Below are 19658 nucleotides of genomic sequence, written 5' to 3'. Positions count from 1 at the left end.
ATACCTAATGCTTGTGTTTCTAGCTCCAACAGTACAGTAATACCTAATGCTTGTGTTTCTAGCTCCAACAGTAATACCTAATGCTGGTGTTTCTAGCTCCAACAGTAATACCTAATGCTTGTGTTTCTAGCTCCAACAGTACAGTAATACCTAATGCTTGTGTTTCTAGCTCCAACAGTAATACCTAATGCTTGTGTTTCTAGCTCCAACAGTAATAGCTAATGCTTGTGTTTCTAGCTCCAACAGTACAGTAATACCTAATGCTTGTGTTTCTAGCTCCAACAGTAATACCTAATGCTGGTGTTTCTAGCTCCAACAGTACAGTAATACCTAATGCTTGTGTTTCTAGCTCCAACAGTACAGTAATACCTAATGCTTGTGTTTCTAGCTCCAACAGTACAGTAATACCTAATGCTTGTGTTTCTAGCTCCAACAGTAATACCTAATGCTTGTGTTTCTAGCTCCAACAGTACAGTAATACCTAATGCTTGTGTTTCTAGCTCCAACAGTACAGTAATATCTAATGCTTGTGTTTCTAGCTCCAACAGTAATACCTAATGCTTGTGTTTCTAGCTCCAACAGTAATACCTAATGCTGGTGTTTCTAGCTCCAACAGTAATACCTAATGCTTGTGTTTCTAGCTCCAACAGTAATACCTAATGCTTGTGTTTCTAGCTCCAACAGTACAGTAATACCTAATGCTTGTGTTACTAGCTCCAACAGTAATACCTAATGCTTGTGTTTCTAGCTCCAACAGTACAGTAATACCTAATGCTTGTGTTTCTAGCTCCAACAGTAATACCTAATGCTTGTGTTTCTAGCTCCAACAGTACAGTAATACCTAATGCTTGTGTTTCTAGCTCCAGCAGTACAGTAATACCTAATGCTTGTGTTTCTAGCTCCAACAGTACAGTAATACCTAATGCTTGTGTTTCTAGCTCCAACAGTAATACCTAATGCTTGTGTTTCTAGCTCCAACAGTACAGTAATACCTAATGCTTGTGTTTCTAGCTCCAACAGTACAGTAATACCTAATGCTGGTGTTTCTAGCTCCAACAGTACAGTAATATCTAATGCTTGTGTTTCTAGCTCCAACAGTAATACCTAATGCTGGTGTTTCTAGCTCCAACAGTAATACCTAATGCTGGTGTTTCTAGCTCCAACAGTAATACCTAATGCTTGTGTTTCTAGCTCCAACAGTAATACCTAATGCTTGTGTTTCTAGCTCCAACAGTAATACCTAATGCTGGTGTTTCTAGCTCCAACAGTAATACCTAATGCTTGTGTTTCTAGCTCCAACAGTAATACCTAATGCTTGTGTTTCTAGCTCCAACAGTACAGTAATACCTAATGCTTGTGTTTCTAGCTCCAACAGTACAGTAATATCTAATGCTTGTGTTTCTAGCTCCAACAGTAATACCTAATGCTTGTGTTTCTAGCTCCAACAGTACAGTAATACCTAATGCTGGTGTTTCTAGCTCCAACAGTAATACCTAATGCTTGTGTTTCTAGCTCCAACAGTACAGTAATACCTAATGCTTGTGTTTCTAGCTCCAACAGTACAGTAATACCTAATGCTTGTGTTTCTAGCTCCAACAGTACAGTAATACCTAATGCATGTGTTTCTAGCTCCAACAGTAATACCTAATGCTTGTGTTTCTAGCTCCAACAGCAGTACAGTAATACCTAATGCTGGTGTTTCTAGCTCCAACAGTACAGTAATACCTAATGCTTGTGTTTCTAGCTCCAACAGTACAGTAATACCTAATGCTTGTGTTTCTAGCTCCAACAGTAATACCTAATGCTTGTGTTTCTAGCTCCAACAGTAATACCTAATGCTTGTGTTTCTAGCTCCAACAGTAATACCTAATGCTGGTGTTTCTAGCTCCAACAGTACAGTAATACCTAATGCTTGTGTTTCTAGCTCCAACAGTAATACCTAATGCTTGTGTTTCTAGCTCCAACAGTAATACCTAATGCTTGTGTTTCTAGCTCCAACAGTAATACCTAATGCTGGTGTTTCTAGCTCCAACAGTAATACCTAATGCTTGTGTTTCTAGCTCCAACAGTAATACCTAATGCTTGTGTTTCTAGCTCCAACAGTACAGTAATACCTAATGCTTGTGTTTCTAGCTCCAACAGTAATACCTAATGCTTGTGTTTCAGAAAGAGCAATGTCAGAGTCCGTAATATAAATATAATGGTGTGTATATACAGTATATGAATACAAAAGGTGGACAGCAGTAGTTATATAGGATGGTGTGGACAGCAGTAGTTATATAGGATGGTGTGGACAGCAGTAGGATGGTGTGGACAGCAGTAGGATGGTGTGGACAGCAGTAGGATGGTGTGTATAGACAGTAGGATGGTGTGTATAGACAGTAGTTATACAGGATGGTGTGTATAGACAGTAGTTATATAGGATGGTGTGTATAGACAGTAGTTATATAGGATGGTGTGTATAGACAGTAGTTATATAGGATGGTGTGTATAGACAGTAGTTATCTAGGATGGTGTGTATAGACAGTATAGACAGTAGTTATATAGGATGGTGTGTATAGACAGTATAGACAGTAGTTATACAGGATGGTGTGTATAGACAGTAGTTATACAGGATGGTGTGTATAGACAGTAGTTATATAGGATGGTGTGTATAGACAGTAGTTATACAGGATGGTGTGTATAGACAGTAGTTATACAGGATGGTGTGTATAGACAGTAGTTATACAGGATGGTGTGTATAGACAGCAGTAGTTATACAGGATTTGCCTTGACTAGAATACATTATAAACACATAGGAGTAAAACAGTATAGAAACGTTATTAAAGTGACCAGTGATCCACGTCTATGTACACGGAGCAGCAGTCTCTGAGGTGCAGGGTAGAGAACTGGGTGGTAGCAGGCTAGTAACACTGACTAAAGTTCAGGGCAGGGCGCTGGGCGGAGGGCGCTGGGCGGAGGGCGGCTACTGGTGACTAACATTCGGATGGCCTGGAGATAGAAGCTGTTTTTGGTTTTTTTGTTTCTCTGTCCCAGCTTTGATGCACATGTACAGTCTCCGCCTTCTAGATGGTAGAGGAGGGGACAGGAAGTGGCTGTTGACGGTGTTTCTACTGGTCGTTGTTTTCAGGCTGGTTGTATTGGTGTTAGCTAGGTTAGCAAATAAAATTCTGCTTTATTACCAACGAGGTATTGTAAAACACATCGTTCGTGGCCGGTGTTTGCCGACTTTTTTTTGTCCAGCTTTGACGGCGCTACTGTTTCTTTCTGACACTCAAAGACCCAAACGGCGTTCCGTAGTGTGTCGTGAAGCTAATAGCAGCGACGCCGTTACTGTATAACTCCGGTAGGGAAACATCTGAACAATAGCGCACTTGGTAATGTTAGTGTGTACCGGTGCTCGACCAGTCGGCGAAAGCCAACATCACCCACGACAGAGAACGGTTGATTGTCAGAAGGGCAATGAATTCCATTATCTTGGAGCTAATGGATTTCGCCTTTTGAGTTGTCGTCTCGTTGAAATGTTCTTGCTCTTTCAAATGACTGCTGGACTTGTTGACTGCTCGATCCACACAGCAGACATTGTGGGCTAGGTTAGGAATGCTGTTTTGCACGTGTAGCGCAAAACATTTTAACGTGGCGTCATTATGTCATGTACCTTCGTTATATAGGTAGGCACGTTAGCTTTAACCTGTTGGGTCTAGGGGGCAGCATTTGCACGTCTGGATAAAAAAAATGTACCCGATTTAATCTGGTTACTAATCCTACCCAGTAACTAGAATATGCATATACTTATTATATATGGATAGAAAACACTCTAAAGTTTCTAAAACTGTTTGAATGGTGTCTGTGAGTATAACAGAACTCATTTGGCAGGCAAAACCCTGAGACATTTTCTGACAGGAAGTGGATACCTGATGTGTTGTATTGACTTTAAACCTATCCCATTGAAAAACACAGGGGCTTAGGAATATTTTGGCACTTCCTATTGCTTCCACTAGATGTCACCAGCCTTTACAAAGTGTTTTGAGTCTTCTGGAGGGAGATCTGACCGAACAAGAGCCATGGAACGATGATGTCCCATTAGACACCTGGCGCGCGAGTTCATGTTGGGTACCCTCGTTCCAATACGTTATAAAAGAGTATGCATTCGTCCACCTTGAATATTATTCATGTTCTGGTTAAAAAAAGGCCCTAATGATTTATGCTATACAACGTTTGACATGTTTGAACGAACGGAAATATATTTTTTCCCCTCGTTCATGACGAGAAGTCCGGCTGGCTTACATCATGTGCTAACGAGACGGAGATTTTTGGACATAAATATGAACTTGATAGAACTAAAAATGCATGCATTGTCTAACATAATGTCCTAGGAGTGTCATCTGATGGAGATTGTCTAAGGTTAGTGCATCATTTTAGCTGGTTTTATGGTTTTGGTGACCCTGTCTTTGACTTGACAAAACATTACACACAACTCTTGTAAATGTACTGTCATTTGCATTTGAGTCATTTAGCAGACGCTCTTATCCAGAGCGACTTACAGTAGTGAATACATACATTTTATACATGTTTATTTTTTTTGTGCTGGCCCCCCGTGGGAATCGAACCCACAACCCTGGTGTTGCAAACACCATGCTCTACCAACTGAGCTACAGGGAAGGCCAACATCTGTCCTAACATACTCTAAATTTATGCTTTCGCCGTAAAACCTTTTTGAAATCGTAAAACGTGGTTAGATTAAGGAGATGTTTATCTTTCAAATGGTGTAAAATAGTTGTATTTTTGAAAAATTTGAATTTTGACATTTATTTGGATTCAAATTTGCCGCTCTTGAAATGCACCTGCTGTTGATGGAGTGCACCACGGGTGGCACGCTAGCGTCCCACCTAGCCCCAAGAGGTTTTAACATCGTTTTTAAACTAGACACCGGGCCGATACCGATGTTGGCATTTTTAGCTAATATCGTCCGATTCCCATATGTTCACCGATATATCGTGCATCTCTAATGGCAACTGCTCGGCATCTGACCATAAGGCGCTACAGAGGGTAGTGTGTACGGCCCAGTATATCGCTGGGGCCAAGCTTCCTGACACCCAGGACCTCTATACCAGGCGGTGTCAGAGGAAGGACCCCCCCCCCCAAAAAAATTATCAAAGACTACAGTCACACAGAATGTTCTCTCTGCTACCGCACGGCAAGCGGTACCGGAGCGCCAAGTCTAGGACCAAAAGGCTCCTTAACACCGTCTACCCCCCTAAACCATAAGACTGCAGAACAATTAATCAAAATGGCCACCCAGCCACCCCATTAGTTTTTACACTGCTGCTACTCACTGTTTATTATCTATGAATAGTAACTTCAGCCTTGTTATTGTTGTGTAATTTTCTTGTGTTAATTTTTGATTTTATTTAATACTTTAGTTTATTTAGGAAAAATGTTCTTAACTCTATTTCTAGAACTGCATTGTTTGGTTAAGGCCTTGTCGGTAAGCATTTCACGGTAAGGTAAAATCTACACCTGTTGTATTCGGCGCATGTGACAAATAAAATGTACATTTGCTGTAGATGTCCTGGAGGGCAGGAAGTGTTGCCCGCGGTGATGCGTTGGGACGACCGCACCACCTACTGGAGAGCCCTGCGGTTGAGGACGGTGCAGGCGCCGTACCAGGCGGTGATACAGCCCCGAACAGACAGGATGCTCTCGATGGCGCATCTGTAAAAAGAACGCGAGGATCTAATTGGCCCGCGCCTAATTTCTTCTGGAGGTCGAAGAGGCGGTTGTTGTGCCTTCTTCACCACGCCGTCTGTGTGAATGGATCATTTCTGGTCGTCAGTCCACGCCGATGGAACTTGAAGCATTTTTTTTCCACCGTCTCCACTGTGGCCCCGTCGATGTGAATGGGGAGGGGGGGGGGGTGATCACTCCGGTGTCTCCTGAAGTCCACGATCAGCTCCTTTGTTACGTTGAGGTAAGAGATTATTTTTTTCCTGGCACCACTCCCCGCCAGGGGCCCTCGACCTCCTCCCTGTAGGCTGTCTTGTCGTTGTTGGTACATCAGCACTACCACTGTTGTGTCATCAGCAAACTTTGACGATTGAGTTGGGAGACGTGCGCGGCCAAGCAGTCACGGGTGAACAGGGAGTACAGCAGGGAATGCAGCACCCAGTTGCATAGAGCAGGGTTCAGACCCAGGACCCCCCCCCGAGCTCAGTGATGAACTTGGAGGGCACTGTGGTGTCGAAAGCTGCGCTGTAGTCGATGAACAGCATTCATATACATAGGGATTCATCTTGTCCAGATGGGAAAGGGCAGTGTGCATGCGACGGGCGGTAGAGTCATCTGTGGATCTGTTGGGGCGGTACGCAAATCGTAGTGGGTCTAGGGCTTTGGGTAAGGTGATATGATCCTTAACTAGTAGGTCTAGGGCATCGGGTAAGGTGATATGATCCTTAACTAGTAGGTCTAGGGCTTCAGGTAAAGTGATATGATCCTTAACTAGTAGGTCTAGGGCATCAGGTAACTAGTGGGTCTAGGGCATCAGGTAAGGTGATATGATCCTTAACTAGTAGGTCTAGGGCATCAGGTAAGGTGATATGATCCTTAACTAGTGGGTCTAGGGCATCAGGTAAGGTGATATGATCCTTAACTAGTAGGTCTAGGGCATCAGGTAAGGTGATATGATCCTTAACTAGTAGGTCTAGGGCATCAGGTAACTAGTGGGTCTAGGGCATCAGGTAAGGTGATATGATCCTTAACTAGTGGGTCTAGAGCATCAGGTAAGGTGATATGATCCTTAACTAGTGGGTCTAGGGCATCAGGTAAGGTGATATGATCCTTAACTAGTAGGTCTAGGGATTCAGGTAAGGTGATATGATCCTTAACTAGTAGGTCTAGGGCATCGGGTAAGGTGATATGATCCTTAACTAGTTGGTCTAGGGCATCAGGTAAGGTGATATGATCCTTAACTAGTAGGTCTAGGGCATCAGGTAAGGTGATATGATCCTTAACTAGTAGGTCTAGGGCATCAGGTAAGGTGATATGATCCTTAACTAGTAGGTCTAGGGATTCAGGTAAGGTGATATGATCCTTAACTAGTGGGTCTAGGGCATCAGGTAAGGTGATATGATCCTTAACTAGTGGGTCTAGGGCATCAGGTAAGGTGATATGATCCTTAACTAGTGGGTCTAGGGATTCAGGTAAGGTGATATGATCCTTAAGTAGTAGGTCTAGGGATTCAGGTAAGGTGATATGATCCTTAACTAGTAGGTCTAGGGCATCAGGTAACTAGTGGGTCTAGGGCATCAGGTAAGGTGATATGATCCTTAACTAGTAGGTCTAGGGATTCAGGTAAGGTGATATGATCCTTAAGTAGGGTCAAAGCACTTCAGGGTGACAGCAGTGAGTGAGGGATAGGGGAGAGACTGAATATATCCGTAAACACTCCAGCCAGCTGGTTAATAACACATGTTCTGAGGACGTGGGATGCTGTCTGGACCGGTCCGGCAGCCTTGCGAAGTCTAATACACTATTTTGACCTAGATGCCTGTTACCTAGTATTGACTAACGTTAACTAGCTTAACTCGCTAGCGGATGGAGAGTGGGCACCGATATACCGACTGTCCGTCTGTCTGTCTCTGGTCAGCCACTCCTCACAAAAAGTTGCCCGTGTGTGTGTGTGTGTGTGTGTGTATAGAGTGCTGGCTTGTTCTCATAACGATAGCTGGATAGCTAGTTAGCTCCGTTTAAACTAACAAGGTATAACAACGATAAATACAGGTTTTATACTTGTATTATTAAAAAAAAAAACGTCTATCGTTGTACCACATTGTGCCACCATAACGGTCTCAATGCTCGATTCCCGAGGCCCCGTTAAACAAAATCAATTCAGAAGTAAACCGACATATATCTCACCTTATTGCTAACAATTTATCTCATCGTCTCCGTCCGTCGGTACATCCTAAATCGTCAGGAATTACTCAGGAGAAACACTTTCCCTTCTAGTTTTGTCTGTTTAGCTCTGCTAAAAAAAAAAACGGGTTCAAGAGGAGGAATTTCTTCGAGTCGATTTCTTGCGGCGTGTCGATTAAAACCGGATGTCGGGGGAGAAACGTCACATTTTCGTTGGGTCATGACCACCGGAAGAAGAAGAAGTTCCCTCACAAATTTATTTAATTTTTTTGTCAAATAAAACGTTAATACCTTTAATTTCCTCCACGACAAGTCTGTGGCTAGATATATGTTTTTTTGTAATCCTTTTTCCTCATAATAATTCCATAAATGTTTTTGAAAAGGGAATATTTGACTATTTTTCACAAATTGATGAGATAAATCTAATTGATTATTTATTTATTTATTTTTATTTATAAAGGTGACCTTTATTTAACCAGGTGGGCTAGTTGAGAACAAGTCCTTTATTTAACCAGGTAGGCTAGTTGAGAACAAGTCCTTTATTTAACCAGGTAGGCTAGTTGAGAACAAGTCCTTTATTAAACCAGGTAGGCTAGTTGAGAACAAGTCCTTTATTTAACCAGGTAGGCAAGTTGAGAACAAGTTCTCATTTACAATTGCGACCTGACCAAGATAATGCAAAGCAGTTCGACAACATACAACAACACAGAGTTACACATGGAGTAAAACAAACATACAGTCAATAATACAGTAGAAAAATAAGTCTATATACAATGTGAGCAGATGAGGTGAGATAAGGGAGGTAAAGGCAATAAATAGGCCATGGTGGCAAAGTAAATACAATATAGCAAGTAAAACACTGGAATGGTAGATTTGTAGTGGAAGAAAGTGCAAAGTAGAAATATAAATAATGGGGTGCAAAGGAGCAAAATAAACTAAATAAATACAGTAGGAAAAGAGGTAGTTGTTTGGGCTAAATTATAGATGGGCTATGTACAGGTGCAGTGATCTGTGAGCTGCTCTGAAAAGCTAGTGAGGGAGACAAGTGTTTCCAGTTTCAGAGATTTAGATATGAGGTGGTTCTACTCTCTGATACAGACTGTCGTTGACAATGTCAAAGATACTGCAAAAAAATTATAGCTAAAATATAAAGAAAATCGTTCATAAGATTTTTTTTACAATTTTTTAATTGGGTTATTACAGCTTATAAACGCTCTTGACGGCGAACCAATCAGAGGAATTAAAACGTTTTGATCCCGCCCCTTTTTTGTACGTGATATCCGGGTTCTCCGCCCTACTACTTCCTCTTTCCCAGTTCGCAGTCAGCGAGAGACACCATGAAGGCGTCTGGCACAGTATGTAAAATTGTTTATTCGACCTTTTTAAAACCACAGAAACCCAGTTATATAGACAGATTTGAGTACATACCGTTACAATCGTTTGATTGATGTAGTCACATGATGCTAAATCGACATAAATAGTTAAAATTATCGTTTTCTTTTATAAAAACTGAAGCCTCCGCGGCTGTAACATGGCGTCCACGTTTGAGATTTCGGACCATGTGGGCCCGTAGAGAAACAATGCTGCTAACTAGGGAAAAGACGAACAAATTTACCCGTCTATGTATTTTTAGCCCACCTTTCTACAAACAATTTGTCTTTCTGTACACTTCATCCCAGGGTGTGTTAAAATGCCCGTGAAGTGCTAACTCACATGTATGTAATAGCCTAGAGTGCTAACTTTAGTAAGCTAGTTAGTTGCCATATACCTGCCCAGCCGTAGGCCACGTTGCTAGCCGGCTAACTTGGCCAGTTACATTTTTAGTCATTTAGCAGACGCTCTTATCCAGAGCGACTTACAGTAGTGAATACATACATTTCATTTCATGCAAAAAAAAATTATATATATATATAACTAGATAGTGGTCCCGTGTGGCTCAGTTGGTAGAGCATGGTGTTTGCAACGCCAGGGTTGTGGGTTCAATTCCCACGGGGGAACCAGTACGGAGAAAAAAAAATGTATGCATTCACTACTGTAAGTCACTCTGGATAAGACCGTCTGTAAAATGTAGTGTCATTCAGAACTGTAAAAATATATTAAATTAGCAGGTTAAGATTACGCCCGGTACATGAAACAAACGTAATGTTGACATCATGCAGTTTGACTGTAGGAAATGTCAAGCATTGTATTAATTTCATTTAGTAAATGTTTTTTTTCTTTCTATTTATATTTATGAATTGTAATGCACCCTAACCCAAAGGCCATATCAAATAAAGGTACGGTCTTGTCAGGTGTGCTAAAATCAACATGATGTACCTTGTCGCCTTTCTCTGATGCTGACGTGCCCTTGAAAGTGAATCCAAGGTTCAACAATTTTTTTTTTTTATATATATACATATTTTGTCTTATCCAGTATCCATCATCATGCTGTACATATCATTCTTAATATATCTACTGCTGTACATATCATTCTTAATATATCTACTGCTGTACATATCATTCTTAATATATCTACTGCTGTACATATCATTCTTAATATATCTACTGCTGTACATATCATTCTTAATATATCTACTGCTGTACATATCATTGTAATATATCTACTGCTGTACATATCATTCTTAATATATCTACTGCTGTACATATCATTTTTAATATATCTACTGCTGTACATATCATTCTTAATATATCTACTGCTGTACATATCATTCTAATATATCTACTGCTGTACATATAATTCTTAATATATCTACTGCTGTACATATCATTCTAATATATCTACTGCTGTACATATCATTCTAATATATCTACTGCTGTACATATCATTCTAATATATCTACTGCTGTACATATCATTCTTAATATATCTACTGCTGTACATATCATTCTAATATATCTACTGCTGTACATATCATTCTTAATATATCTACTGCTGTACGCCTTTCTCTGATGCTGACGTGCCCTTGAAAGTGAATCCAAGGTTCAACATTTTTTTTTTTTATACATATTTTGTCTTATCCAGTATCCATCATAGTCTTTTTATTTAAAGTTAGCAACTGGTATATTTTTGGACGTCTTGTAAAATCGTCCTGTGGACGTTGTATTGTACGTTAACTCACAGTTCTTCCTCTCCTGCTCCATCCACACAGCTTAGGGAGTACAAAGTCGTTGGGCGCCTCCTGCCCTCGGTGAAGAACCCAACCCCTCCTCTCTATCGCATGAGGATCTTCGCTCCGAACCACGTGGTGGCTAAATCTCGCTTCTGGTACTTTGTCTCTCAGCTGAGGAAGATGAAGAAGGCCAATGGAGAGACTGTCTACTGTGGTCTGGTAGGTAGGACATGGGGGACGGGGTGGGATGATAAGGGGGAAGGGGGGGGGGAACAAATCAAATGCCAAGGTTTCACCGGTGTATTGAATGCATATGTTTTTTTTTTTAATGTGTTTTCTATTTACTGAGATTTTCATTATGTGCAAATAAACGATTATATTATGGGAAGGGATGGTGGTCTGGCTGGAAGGTAGTATTACTGTTGCACAACCAACCATGAGGTAGTTCAAAGACAGAGAGATTACAGAAGAAAGGAAACTGTTGATGAGATTGACCGGGATTAGATTTGTATGTTAAAAACAAAATAAAAATCAATCATTCGCTGCATCGTTTGTGTGCTGGTACTCTCCCGTAGGCCCGTCGTACCTGAAGAAATTGAAACATTTTGTGCCGTTTTCAGGGTAAACGTGAGTCAACGCCGTGTGTTGTCACGATATCCTGAATTTAGACTTAAACTTACTGTTTTACTGGCAGGATACTCAATATCATCAACGATGATCGATTTTTCAAAACGACGCCGCAACAAATAAAATGGTGACTTAAGACAACGAATGGCGCCTGATCCAGATGGAGGAACTCAGTTACAGCTCTTATCTTATTTTACCTTTATTTAACGAGGCAAGTCCGTTAAGAACAAATTCTTATTTTCAATGACGACCTACCGGGGAACAGTGGGGGTTAACTGCCTTGTTCAGGGGGGCAGAACGACAGATTTGTACCTCGTCAGCTCGGGGGATTCGAACTTGCAACCTTTCGGTTACTAGTCCAACGCTCTAACCACTAGGCTACGCTGCCGCCTCTGTTCTGTTGTTGGGTATCTTGGGTTTTTTCCTTGTCTTTGACCTTTAAACTAGGCAAGTCAGTTAAGAAAACAAATTATTATTTAACGTGACGGCTTACACCAGCCGAACCCGGACGATGCAGGGCCGATTTGTGTTATGGGTGACGCACAATGTATCAATCATTCATTCAATTTGATTGTTCTTTTGTAGATTTAGTAAAAACACATTGGTAATAATTTATTTTGAAAGGTACATTTCTAGGTAAACTTAATTAAATCAAGCTGAAGACTAGGTCTTATTCACAGTACAGGTGAATTAATACATATGATTCAATAGGAGTGTGTCATGCATTGAGTTATTCAGCTTGTTTTTAAGCTGATTTCATATACAGATAACAAACAATCCCTTCTGTTTTAGGACTAGCGTTGCGCTGATAGACTTGAACCTCTCAATCGTGTGAGACCCGTTTGACAGAAGCACAGAATGTAACTAACAAAATGATTTTACTGGGCCGTTTTTTTTTTTGTATCGGGAAAAGTACAGAAGTTTCAGTATACCGTGCAACACGAATGTACATCCGTCTTTCATCCCGCTGCCCTTAAAAGTGTCAGTCCAGGAAGTTGTCTCGTTCTGTGAGGTTGAAACCTGTCAGTCAGGAAGCTGCCTGTCTCTCAGTCCAGGAAGTTGTCTCGTTCTGTAGGGTTGAACCCTGTCTCTCAGTCCAGGAAGTTGTCTCGTTCTGTAAGGTTGAACCCTGTCTCTCAGTCCAGGAAGTTGTCTCGTTCTGTGAGGTTGAACCCTGTCTCTCAGTCCAGGAAGTTGTCTCGTTCTGTGAGGTTGAACCCTGTCTCTCAGTCCAGGAAGTTGTCTCGTTCTGTAAGGTTGAACCCTGTCTCTCAGTCCAGGAAGTTGTCTCGTTCTGTGAGGTTGAACCCTGTCTCTCAGTCCAGGAAGTTGTCTCGTTCTGTGAGGTTGAACCCTGTCTCTCAGTCCAGGAAGTTGTCTCGTTCTGTGAGGTTGAACCCTGTCTCTCAGTCCAGGAAGTTGTCTCGTTCTGTGAGGTTGAACCCTGTCTCTCAGTCCAGGAAGTTGTCTCGTTCTGTGAGGTTGAACCCTGTCTCTCAGTCCAGGAAGTTGTCTCGTTCTGTGAGGTTGAACCCTGTCTCTCAGTCCAGGAAGTTGTCTCGTTCGGTAAGGTTGAACCCTGTCTCTCAGTCCAGGAAGTTGTCTCGTTCTGTGAGGTTGAACCCTGTCTCTCAGTCCAGGAAGTTGTCTCGTTCTGTGAGGTTGAACCCTGTCTCTCAGTCCAGGAAGTTGTCTCGTTCTGTGAGGTTGAACCCTGTCTCTCAGTCCAGGAAGTTGTCTCGTTCTGTGAGGTTGAACCCTGTCTCTCAGTCCAGGAAGTTGTCTCGTTCTGTAAGGTTGAACCCTGTCTCTCAGTCCAGGAAGTTGTCTCGTTCTGTAAGGTTGAACCCTGTCTCTCAGTCCAGGAAGTTGTCTCGTTCCGTGAGGTTGAACCCTGTCTCTCAGTCCAGGAAGTTGTCTCGTTCCGTAAGGTTGAACCCTGTCTCTCAGTCCAGGAAGTTGTCTCGTTCTGTGAGGTTGAACCCTGTCTCTCAGTCCAGGAAGTTGTCTCGTTCCGTGAAGTTGAACCCTGTCTCTCAGTCCAGGAAGTTGTCTCGTTCTGTAAGGTTGAACCCTGTCTCTCAGTCCAGGAAGTTGTCTCGTTCCGTAAGGTTGAACCCTGTCTCTCAGTCCAGGAAGTTCTCTCGTTCCGTGAGGTTGAACCCTGTCTCTCAGTCCAGGAAGTTGTCTCGTTCCGTAAGGTTGAACCCTGTCTCTCAGTCCAGGAAGTTGTCTCGTTCCGTAAGGTTGAACCCTGTCTCTCAGTCCAGGAAGTTGTCTCGTTCCGTAAGGTTGAACCCTGTCTCTCAGTCCAGGAAGTTGTCTCGTTCCGTAAGGTTGAACCCTGTCTCTCAGTCCAGGAAGTTGTCTCGTTCCGTAAGGTTGAACCCTGTCTCTCAGTCCAGGAAGTTGTCTCGTTTTTGTAAGGTTGAACCCTGTCTCTCAGTCCAGGAAGTTGTCTCGTTCCGTAAGGTTGAACCCTGTCTAATTAACTCTGATTCCCCCCCCCACCTCTGTCTCAGGTGCACGAGAAGACTCCCCTGAAGGTGAAGAACTTTGGCGTCTGGTTGCGGTATGACTCCCGAAGCGGAACCCACAACATGTACAGAGAATACAGAGACCTGACCACGTCTGCAGCCGTCACCCAGTGCTGTAAGTATGTCCCAGTCTGGGGTACACTGGACTGTTACCCAGTGCTGTAAGTATGTCCCAGTCTGGGGTACACTGGACTGTCACCCAGTGCTGTAAGTATGTCCCAGTCTGGGGTACACTGGACTGTTACCCAGTGCTGTAAGTATGTCCCAGTCTGGGGTACACTGGACTGTTACCCAGTGCTGTAAGTATGTCCCAGTCTGGGGTACACTGGACTGTTACCCAGTGCTGTAAAAACACTGGACTGTTACCCAGTGCTGTAAAAACACTGGACTGTTACCCAGTGCTGTAAGTTTGTCCCAGTCTGGAGAACACTGGATTTAACCCATTGATGCATTGGACGGCCATTTCTAAGATCTGTGATCATTATCAGCTGGTTCCTTATGATGATAGATGTTTAGTTAAACAGCTTGTATCTGCTGTATATCCGTCCCAGGAGAATAGAGGGGAATTTACAGTTAACAGTGTAAACGTTGAGTTGGCACATAAACACAAAGTGCATCGTCTCTGTGTCTCTGTGTGTGTTGGGTTTGGGTACTATCCGGATGTTCATACCGTTTCTGTACCACACTGGGGTATACGGGATTATCGGAGGTGTACCTAAATTGCACTGTAAACAATTTAGGAAACCGGGATCTTGATCCAGGGGGACGTTGAGTATCTCTGCTGTAACCAAGAAGCTTGATGTTGACATCTAACACTTAGCTAGCAAGTTAGCTATTTACTCAGTACATCTTAGTTATTAGCAAGTTAGCGATTTACTCAGTACATCTTAGTTGTTAGCAAGTTAGCTATTTACTCAGTACATCTTAGTTGTTAGCAAGTTAGCTATTTACTCAGTACATCTTAGTTATTAGCAAGTTAGCTATTTACTCAGTACATCTTAGTTATTAGCAAGTTAGCTATTTACTCAGTACATCTTAGTTATTAGCAAGTTAGCTATTTACTCAGTACATCTTAGCTAGCAAGTTAGCTATTTACTCAGTACATCTTAGCTAGCAAGTTAGCTATTTACTCAGTACATCTTAGCTAGCAAGTTAGCTATTTACTCAGTACATCTTAGCTAGCGAACCAGATGCACAGCTGGAGCCCAGGCTGGAGATCATTTACATCCGCACCTAAAAGCTTTGAGACATGTACTTTATCTGACCCCCCCAAAGGTCACACAGTTTTTTCACAAAGTTCAAGTGTCCGCTCAGCAGACCTGAAATGTGATCATTGGGACGTTGCTTAAATTGCCCTCCTAAAGGTGTTGGATAAATCTTTCTTGGGGGGGTGTAAATACTAACTTGTCCAGGGGGGGGGGGCAGTTGAGTGGTGTTTTCACTAGCTGCGTTTTTTTGTTATTATAATGTTTTGTGTGTGTGTTCTCCAGATCGTGATATGGGCGCTCGCCATCGTGCCCGTGCTCACTCCATCCACATCATGAAGGTGCAGGAGATTGCCGCCAATAAATGCCGCAGACCTGCCATCAAGCAGTTCCACGTAAGTCCAACACACACAGTATATCATTCACCCCTAGCTAGGTCAGACTGTTCCCTCTGCTACCACACGGCAAGCGGTACCGGGGCGCCGAGTCTAGGTCCCAAAAGGCTCCTTAACAGCTTCCTACCCCCCCCCCTAAATCAAATCAAATGTATTTATATAGCCCTTCGTACATCAGCTGATATCTCAAAGTGCTGTACAGAAACCCAGCCTAAAACCCCAAACAGCAAGCAATGCAGGTGTAGAAGCATGGTGGCTAGGAAAAACTCCCTAGGAAAAACTCCCTAGAAAGGCCAAAAACCTAGGAAGAAACCTAGAGAGGAACCAGGCTATGAGGGGTGGCCAGTCCTCTTCTGGCTGTGCCGGGTGGAGAGGAACCAGGCTATGAGGGGTGGCCAGTCCTCTTCTGGCTGTGCCGGGTGGAGATTATAACAGAACATGGCCTAGATGTTCAAATGTTCATAAATGACCAGCCGGGTCAAATAATAATCATAGTAGTTGTAGAGGGTTCAACAGGTCAGCACCTCAGGAGTAAATGTCAATTGGCTTTTTCATTCTATACATTTCTACTAGATTATTATTTTTTTTAAATGATTGTAGCTGTGATGGCTGTAGGTTTCTGCTGTTCAAATAAACCAAACGAGTGTTAGCATGGCGGCTACGTGTGCCTTGTTTTCTTCATGGAAATAAACCAAGCGAGTGTTAGCATGGCGGCTACGTGTGCCTTGTTTTCTTCATGGAAATAAACCAAGCGAGTGTTAGCATGGCGGCTACGTGTGCCTTGTTTTCTTCATGGAAATAAACCAAGCGAGTGTTAGCATGGCGGTACGTGTGCCTTGTTTTCTTCATGGAAATAAACCAAGCGAGTGTTAGCATGGCGGCTACGTGTGCCTTGTTTTCTTCATGGAAATAAACCAAGCGAGTGTTAGCATGGCGGCTACGTGTGCCTTGTTTTCTTCATGGAAATGCTAGGAGCTCAGATGGAATCATTTGAACGTTTCAAAGAATTGTTATTCAATTATTGCATCTTAGCTCCTCGTGTGTGTGTGTGTGTGTGTGTGTGTGTGTGTGTGTGTGTGTGTGTGAGAGAGACGCTCCTTTTCGTTTTTTTTTTTTAAAGTGTTCCGCTCCGCTAACCAGCGCCTCGCCTAATCAGGTGTGCAATACCTTCTGCCTGTCCAGATAAAAATGGATAGCATGTCTTTGCCTAAAACAGTCTCGTCTTGTCGTCTCCTCTCCTCAGGACTCGAAGATCAAGTTCCCTCTTCCTCACAGGGTCCTGCGCCGTCAACACAAGCCCCGCTTCACCACCAAAAGGCCCAACACCTTCTTCTGAAGAAAATAACCTCTGGGTTTCACCTTGTGCGGCACAATAAAATTTCTAATTGTAGAAAAGAAGCCATTTTGTTTTGAGTTATTATTATTATTATTTTTTTAAATGTGCCTAAGATTTTGTGATACTTCTGACATGCAAGTTTTTAATATAACTAATTTCTCTGAGCCCTGAGTTGGATTGCATAATGCTTTGCAGGAGGAGGGGGGAACCACGAGTTGGATTGCATAATGCTTTGCAGGAGGAGGGGGAACCACGAGTTATTATAATGCTTTCAGGAGGAGGGGGAACCACGAGTTGGATTGCATAATGCTTTGCAGGAGGAGGGGGGGGGAATTGTTGTCAGTGGATATTATGTGAAAAGTTATTAGTTAACATTCAGAAATGTGAAGAGAAAATTTGAACCATCGCCACATATTTGCTACAAAAACAGCCCCCTTAAATTATGGCTTTATAATGACCATTTAGAAAGAAATATGCATTGCATACGAGTGCTGATCAATATATGAAAGATAAAAGTTACCAATAAAATAACATGGGTGAGCTCATCTGCACCACCTGTAGGTCGTTACATGCGCTGGCCTGGAAGAGGCCATTTTTTTACCCCCCTTTATCCATTAGAAACTCACATTTTTAAGAGTTCTTGCCTTTTTATTCTATAATGACATAGTTTCACCCCACTAATATTTCTAAAGAAACCATAGCCCGTGCCATTAGCCATGTTAGCTGTATATTTAAATGCTTTACATTTTAAATGTATTTCCTGTTTGTGGCACACACGCACCTTCCACATGTTCATTTCCTGTAAGTTGGCGCCATCTTGTGGCTGGAGTTTGTAGTCTTGAGGTACCGCGGTCATCGACGTTTTACTGTCACGAAGGGGATTTCATTAAAGGTTTAAATACCTGGTAAAGCTTCAGGTAAGTTTTGGTAAACGTCAATTCGGTAAAAATGAGCGGGGAAAGTTATTCTCAATTCGGTAAAAATGAGCGGGGAAAGTTATTCTCAATTCGTTAAAAATGAGCGGCGAAAGTTATTCTCAATTCGGTAAAAATGAGCGGCGAAAGTTATTCTCAATTGAAATTGTGTTAAACTCACTTGGGACGGTTTCATGTCTTCCGTTAACGGATGAGACTAAATCTGACGTAAAACATTTTTTTTTTTTGCTCATCTCGATAAACCTTAAATCCAGTGTCACATCACACGTTATGTCCTGTGTCAGATTAGTTTTTTTTTTATATATTCAAATGTGCTTTTAGGTTGGCTAATGTGTCAAGACATGTAGGCTGACTTGCGATATGAATGATCCATTTTCAACAACCTCGTGGGTAGCGGAGGTCCTACAGAGATCAGGGCCCAGATACAGTGTTGACAGAGAGAGGAGAGGTCCCGTTTAATACTGGTTTATCCCCCCGCCAGGTTTCCTGATAGATCCCCTTGGAAAGACCTTCTGAAACATCAGATATAACTGTAATACCCTGGCTTTTTATTTTTATTTTTATATTTCACCTTTATTTAACCAGGTAGGCTAGTTGAGAACAAGTCCTTTATTTAACCAGGTAGGCAAGTTGAGAACAAGTCCTTTATTTAACCAGGTTAGGCTAGTTGAGAACAAGTCCTTTATTTAACCAGGTAGGCTAGTTGAGAACAAGTCCTTTATTTAACCGGGTAGGCTAGTTGAGAACAAGTCCTTTATTTAACCAGGTAGGCTAGTTGAGAACAAGTCCTTTATTTAACCAGGTTAGGCTAGTTGAGAACAAGTCCTTTATTTAACCAGGTAGGCAAGTTGAGAACAAGTCCTTTATTTAACCAGGTAGGCAAGTTGAGAACAAGTTCTCATTTACAATTGCGACCTGACCAAGATAAAGCAAAGCAGTTCGACAACATATAACAACACAGAGTTACACATGGAGTAAAACAAACATAAAATCAATGATGCAGTAGAAAAAAAATAAAATAAATAAATAAATAATAATAAAATAAAAATATATACTAAAAATAATAAAAATAATAAAAAAGACAAAAAAAATAAGATTATATACAATGTGAGCAAATGAGGTGAGATAAGGGAGGTAAAGGCAAAAAAAATGCCATGGTGGTAAAGTAAATAAAGTATAGCAAGAAAAACACTGGAATGGTAGATTTGTAGTTTGAAGAAAGTTCAGAGATAAAAATATAAATAATATGGTGCAAAGGAGCAAAATAAATAAAATAAATAAATACAGTAGGGGAAGAGGTAGTAGTTTGGGCTAAATTATAGATGGGCTATGTACAGGACATACAGTCAATAATACAGTAGAAAAAAAAGTCTATATACAATGTGAGCAAATGAGGTGAGATAAGGGAGGTAAAGGCAATAAATAGGCCATGGTGGCAAAGTAAATACAATATAGCAATTAAAACTTGTATCTGTACTGAACAAAAAATATAAACAAAAGCTGCATTACATTTTAATGAGTTACAGTTTATAGAAGGAAATCAGGTCAATTAAAATAAATTCATTAGGTCCTAATCTATGGATTTCACATGACTGGGAATACA

The 19658-nt window shown here is 41.8% G+C and overlaps 2 protein-coding genes and 1 non-coding gene across 3 annotated transcripts in view; 2 read left to right on the top strand and 1 right to left on the bottom strand.

The window, feature by feature from the left end:
- The window catches only part of LOC106609844 (exportin-T), a 66823-nt gene extending 58700 nt beyond the window's left edge, over window positions 1-8123 (bottom strand). The window contains 1 exon segment of the mRNA XM_045713969.1: window positions 7915-8123. The gene's annotated coding sequence lies outside the window, so the exon portion shown is untranslated.
- Window positions 8124-9232: 1109 nt separating this feature from the next.
- LOC100136354 (ribosomal protein L18a) lies at window positions 9233-17180 on the top strand. Its single transcript, NM_001123527.1, is given in 5 exon segments — window positions 9233-9266; window positions 11060-11239; window positions 14170-14299; window positions 15675-15784; window positions 17028-17180. Coding segments are annotated over 5 exon segments (531 nt in total). The 5' UTR covers window positions 9233-9248; the 3' UTR covers window positions 17121-17180.
- On the top strand, window positions 10153-10286 carry LOC123740067 (small nucleolar RNA SNORA68). The gene has a single exon (XR_006768124.1). It is a non-coding gene; the product is annotated as a small nucleolar RNA SNORA68 (small nucleolar RNA).
- Window positions 17181-19658: the final 2478 nt, after the last annotated feature.

The sequence above is a fragment of the Salmo salar genome, unplaced genomic scaffold (genome assembly GCF_905237065.1).
Source record: "Salmo salar unplaced genomic scaffold, Ssal_v3.1, whole genome shotgun sequence".
NCBI classification, from domain to species: Eukaryota; Metazoa; Chordata; class Actinopteri; order Salmoniformes; family Salmonidae; genus Salmo; species Salmo salar.
The sequence above is the reverse complement of the archived record's forward strand: the minus strand, read 5'-3'. Positions and strand labels throughout refer to the sequence as shown.